At 39.5% G+C, this 5,909-nt stretch overlaps 1 protein-coding gene across 1 annotated transcript; it reads left to right on the top strand.

Annotated features, from left to right (window-relative positions):
- The first annotated feature begins 2,002 nt into the window (after nt 1-2,002).
- Nucleotides 2,003-5,416, top strand: LOC139390669 (E3 ubiquitin-protein ligase RNF4-like). The gene is made up of 8 exons (XM_071137942.1): nt 2,003-2,058; nt 2,740-2,852; nt 3,216-3,354; nt 3,431-3,507; nt 3,674-3,686; nt 3,819-3,942; nt 4,148-4,199; nt 4,326-5,416. Exons 2-8 carry the CDS (start codon nt 2,841-2,843, stop codon nt 4,473-4,475), a joined length of 567 nt encoding a protein of 188 aa, XP_070994043.1. The 5' UTR covers nt 2,003-2,058; nt 2,740-2,840; the 3' UTR covers nt 4,476-5,416.
- The last annotated feature ends 493 nt before the right edge of the window (nt 5,417-5,909 follow it).

The following is a 5,909-nucleotide window of genomic DNA, read 5'->3' as shown; positions in this document are numbered from 1 at the left end:
TGAATCAGATGGCTCATTCATCACAAAACCCACTGATATCGCCAACTACTTTAATGATTGTTTCATTGGCAAGATTAGCCAATTTAGGCATGACATGCCAGCAATAAACGCTGACACTACACATCCAAGTATATCTGACCAAATTATGAAAGACAAGCATTGTCATTTTGAATTCTGTAAAGTGAGTGTGGAAGAGGTGAAATAAATATTGCTGTCTATCAACAATGACAATCCACCGGGGTCTGACAACTTGGATGGAAAATTACTGAGGATAATAGCGGACGATATTGTCACTCCTATTTGCCATATCTTCAATTTAAGCCTACTAGAAAGTGTGTGCCCTCAGGCCTGGAGGGACGAAAAAGCCATTCTGCTACATAATAGTAAAGCCCACCTTTACTGGCTCAAATAGCCGACCAATCAGCCTGTTACCAACCCTTAGTAAACTTTTCGGAAAAATTGTGTTTGACAATTTTACACTGCTTCTATTCTCTGTTATTATCTATGCATAGTCACTTTAATAACTCTACCTACAGTACATGTACATATTACCTCGACTAACCGGTGCCCCAGCACACTGACTCTGTACCGGTACCCTCTGTATATAGCCTCGCTATTGTTATTTTACTGCTGCTCTTTAATTATTTGTTACTTTGATTTCTTATTCTTCTTTTTTAAAGGTATTTTTTAAACTGCATTGTTGGTTAGGACTTGTAAGTAACTATTTCACTGTAAGGTTTGCACCTGTTGTATTCAGCGCATGTGACAAATAAAATGTGATTTGACTATACACGTACACATGGATTTTGTGTTGTAGATATGTGGTGGTAGAGTAGGGGCCTGAGGGCACACACTTAATGTGTTGTGAATATATTGTAATGTTTTTTAAATTGTTTAACTGCCTTAATTTTGCTGGACCCCGGGAAGAGTAGCTGCTGCTTTGGCAGGAACTAATGGGGATCCATAATAAATACAAATACACCACATGCACTGGGGATAGAGAATAATCAATAGTGTTGCTATGGACACTGGATAATCTGACTAACACACACACACACCTGTTTGACCTCACTGAGTCAATTCGGGTAGCATTCAATGTCCTGTGTTTGTGTTAACCATGGCAGCCAGCATTGTAAATAAAAAGATGTGCCAAACGATAATCAGCCTCTGGATACTTTCCCCTTAATGTATTATTCAGGTCAGCCCACCTTTTAAAAGAAACACAATTTCATTAAATCTCTAGCTGAGTAAAATGAGTGGTTTTATTCTGTTCACTAGACAATCCAGAAAATAACGGTAAACAGCGCCACATTCAGGCAGAAAACGGAATGTTATATTCTAAAATTAATTATCCCTATTTGAGCAAAATAAGTATTTTTGTTGTGATCACATGAAAATCCTAAAAATTCAGGTAAAGAGTGCCACAGTCAGGCAGAACATCTGAATGTTCTATCATAAAGTGAGAACAATTATTTTCCCTGGCTGATATGGCTTCTACTTAGAAATGCTATACGAGTAAAAGAACAGATGACATTCACCGCAATAAACCTGTCTCCAATATAATCGTATAGTTTACACAGACCCACCGCGGACCTTTGACAAATACACCTTAGGTGAGAAAAGGCGTCCCATGGTCTGTGTTGTCAAGTAACTCAATGTATTCCAAACACTGGTGGTAACCAGATGATCCCAATACTTTAGGTAGCCTAGTAAACGATGCCCCTCTGGTATTTTCTATTGTGAACTGCCTGGAACTGTTGTTTCCCTGTTTACTACTGAAATATATTTATACTTAACTCAAAGACGAAATTAAATGCAATACACTGATCGCAACTAGGTTACACATGACCATTGTGGACCCATTGTAAAACGACAAGCTTAAAAGTCCCAGTCCAACGTGCCCAGCTCTGCCCACCGGGGCTGCTGGTGCATTTTTTCATTCTATGAAGGTGGGGCGTGTGGATGCGATCAGCCAACCCAACCCAACCCAACCCCAAAGAAGAAGAAGAAGCGTTTCCCGTTGTAGGCTGCAGGAGAGAGGAAGTTGATTTTCAAAAAGTATGTACCATTTTAAACCTGGATTATTTATAATTTAATACATCTAGCTGTTACCAGTCACTCACCCAAATGTTGAATGTTTTTGTTAACGTTAGGTTAAGATGACTCGGGTTGTAAACCTATTTTACAAGGAGGTAGAGCTGGCATAGGAGCATGTTAGCTAAATTAGCTGGCTTTGCTCGTTAGCTAAAATTTTAATTCTCGCTACTATAGCTCATGTTTTCATTATCCACTGCATTTGTGATAATCAGATACTTTAGCTAGTTGTTTAGACGCATGTCATGCTTAATAAACCGTGTTAATGACCATGTTCTCGGGATAAACCTACGCTTCTTGATGAGCTGACCTGCTCAGACCCAGCTAATATGCAAGCTAACCTCATTAACTTAGCTAGCTAACTAACCAGCTGTTTTTTTTTATCACAGCAGCTAAACCACACAACAATTGGTTAGTTATGTTTGTGGATACACGTAGCTAGTAAATAAACTCACGTTGTATTTCTCTAAACAGAGACTGAGATGGATTGTGGTGCTGTTTGGTTTTATTAGCTAGCTAATGTTAATATGTTTCTATTTTTCAACAACAACAAAAACATTTTTTGTAAAGGCTCATGCCTAGTGTGTGGTTTATCAGATGTGACTGCTTGTTTTGTAACGTCATTGGTTTATTTTATTTCCCCAGATTACTGTTACATTTGTCTCGAGCTTGAGTCGGAACGGATGTAGAATTTTCAGTGTGTACTATATTTTACCGATTTTCATCCACACCTTTCCCATCACAACATGAGCAGTACAGTAAGTTCTCACCTTTACATCCCTCGTTTTTTTTAGACAATTTAGAAAATGTCAGTTCTGCTGAGCGCAACGTTGTGAAAATTCCTTGCAACTTCCAGTGTGCGTTTACTGTGAACACTGAGGCTGTACCCGCTGAGGCTATTTGATCATAATGTAGGCCTACCAGAGATGACGAAGGAAATGCATCCCATAACATTTTTAACATGTAAATGGCTGTTCTAGCATTCAGCCTACGGTAGCAGGCAATGTGTAGTGTTTGTTGTAGGCCCACATTCCTGTCACATGATAACCCTCCAAAACCTTCCGTTTCATTTTCACTTAAGCAAAGGGGTCTGGTTACTAAAAAGCAGTACTTTGTCACAGACACAGAGGAAGAGAAGGACTGGAGCCCCCTCAAGTTCCAGACGCACAGCCAAGAGTAGCAGAGTCACCACCACTATGCCACTTCGTGCAGCAGCCGCTGCTGAGACCATTGCTGTGCTGGAGAGCAGTAGGACTAGCAGTGAGTACCAATGGCTTTATGCCTTTCTCTCTGGTTGATTATGGATAGGTTTCAAACCCTTATTTTGGCTGTGCAGGTGAGGAGGTGGTGGACTTGACATGTGAAGGTTCTGAGTCAACTGTGGTTGACTTGACCAACAATGATTCTGTGGTGGTGAGTTTGGGAGCTCTCTCTATGCAAATAATGATGTATGCATTAGCTGTTTTAATTGTATTGATAACAATAAGCTTTTGTCACTGTTTAAAGACTGAAATGTTGACATTTTATGTTTCTATTTTCTTCTTTTCCACCACTGCATGATTGCGAATGGGGAAACCAGGTTGTCGATGAAGGTAATTCATTGTTTTCCTCAATCACAGAGATTTAGATTAACTATGTTTTGACCCTCAAGTAATCATTCATCACTACATCAGACAAACTCTGTTAGAAAAATGCATGTTTATCTGCTAAATGGCATATATCAGGGCTTCAGGGCAGACGTGGACTTGGCGGTGAGAGTTACGTGCTGAGCAGTGATGAGGAGGGGGATGCCAATGGGAGCCTCAGTGCTGACCTTCTATCTTCTCTACAGGCCAGCAGTAGAGCCAGGTACTAACTAACAACCTCTCTGACATGATAATCTTATCAGATTACATATAAAAAATAAAATTAAACAATTTTACTAGAATATTTGTGTTAAGGCACATAAAAGCATCAATCTCATTCATCCATTTATCCACTCATAATATTGGCATGTGACCACTGAAATCATGACCTTGGGTTGCGGTAGATCCTGATGGTCTGTTCTCCACAGGTCTACGCCAGGTACAGTCAGCTGCCCAGTGTGTATGGACTCCTATGCTGAGGTAAGAGAAGCATACTTCATTGTGTGTGTGAAGGTGACTATGCCAAACTGTTTCTGTAATTGCTGTGTAGCTACCAGAATGTGAAGTTGTCTCTTCAACTAAGGTTCTGTTTTCCTCTTCCTCTAGATCATTGAAAGTGGCAGACTAGTGGTCTCCACAAAATGTGGTCACCTTTTCTGCAGTCAGTGCCTCCGCGACTCACTGTCGAGATCCCACACTTGCCCAACCTGCAGAAAGAAACTGACCCACAGGCAATACCACCCCATATACATCTGATGCCAAACACCCATGACTCATCCACTGGTTTCACCCTCTCCAAACCTGCAACACTTTGAATCATACCTGACTATCACTGCCCCCTACTGGACAAGCATACCTTTTTGTTTACATACACATTCAACCGATGTTTCTTCTACAATGACTCTCTCATGCCAGCAGACATTCACCTACATTTAAAAAAACAAACGTATTCCACCTATTCTCGTACTGCTGGTCATTCATTTCACAGTAATCAGATCGTTGTGGATCTGCATCACCAGTGACCACAACCAAGAAAAAACTAAGCTCAGAAGCTATATTACCTTTTGATCAGATACTGTTTTAATGAAATGCCACATTTTAGAATTTTTAGTTAGCAACTTGGTCTTTTTATTTTTATCTTAAGAAGTCACATGTTGTGTCGATGGCAATAGCACATGTGAATGGCACTTAAGTTGCTCTATGCAGAAATCGCGCCACCATTTCCTATATGCTAAAACTCTAATAGTTAGCCTAATATCAGTTTATATGACAAAATAAGCTAGCATAGTGTAGAGAATATTGTACATCTAAACCATTGAAATATATTTTCCATAACCAAAAATATTGTTTCAGCTTTTTTAAGCTTGTGTACAAAACTGAACGTAAGACTCAAACAGAACTTAAACATAGAACAGATAAAAGCGGTATTAGACTTGCTTTAAAGTAGAATAATAGATCTATAACCCAAATTTCTATGCGAATTTGGTCTGGTTGGCCAAAAAGTTACATGTTGCCACAGGAGACCCAACTCTAACTCCAGTGGAAGCATCTGATTATTGCTGCTGAGTAGGTGGCTGTCTGAATGGTGGGTGTTGCTTGAATTTGGTCATCACCATTGTAAATAATTTTGTGTATGTGTGGATAGAGATAGATAATGGATAAGTTAATTTAAGGTTCAATAAAAATGTTGATTGAAAGTATTGTTTCAGGTATCTTTGTGACAGAAACTGTGAGAAGAGACCCCGAGGTAGGAGAGTGCATTGTTGAGCACTCATGCTACCCTGAGATCTACAATTCCTGTCAAAAGTTTGGATGTACCTACTCATTCAAGGGTTTTTCTTTATTTGTACTATTTTCTACATTGTAGAATAATAGGGAAGACATCAAAACTATGAAATAACTCATATGGCATCATGTAGAAACTGAAAGTGTTAAACAAATCATAATATATATTTTATAGTCTTCAAAGTAGCCACCCTTTGCCTTTATGACAGCTTTGTGTTCTTTCAACCAGCTTCACCTGGAATGCTTTTCCAACAGTCTTGAAGGAGTTCCCACATATGCTGAGCACTTGGCTGCTTTTCCTTCACACTGTGATCCAACTCATCCCAAACCATCTCAATTGGGTTGAGGTCTGGTGATTGGAGGCCAAGTCATCTGACGCAGCACTCCATCACTCTTTGGTATAAT

Source organism: Oncorhynchus clarkii, chromosome 31 (genome assembly GCF_045791955.1).
Source record: "Oncorhynchus clarkii lewisi isolate Uvic-CL-2024 chromosome 31, UVic_Ocla_1.0, whole genome shotgun sequence".
NCBI lineage: Eukaryota > Metazoa > Chordata > Actinopteri > Salmoniformes > Salmonidae > Oncorhynchus > Oncorhynchus clarkii.
The sequence above is the reverse complement of the archived record's forward strand: the minus strand, read 5'-3'. Positions and strand labels throughout refer to the sequence as shown.

Coding starts and splice junctions, on each gene's coding strand:
- LOC139390669 (XM_071137942.1), top strand. Junction 3,943..4,147: donor CAGGCCAGCAGTAGAGCCAG/GTACTAACTAAC, acceptor TGTTCTCCACAG/GTCTACGCCAGGTACAGTCA. Junction 4,200..4,325: donor GTATGGACTCCTATGCTGAG/GTAAGAGAAGCA, acceptor CTCTTCCTCTAG/ATCATTGAAAGTGGCAGACT.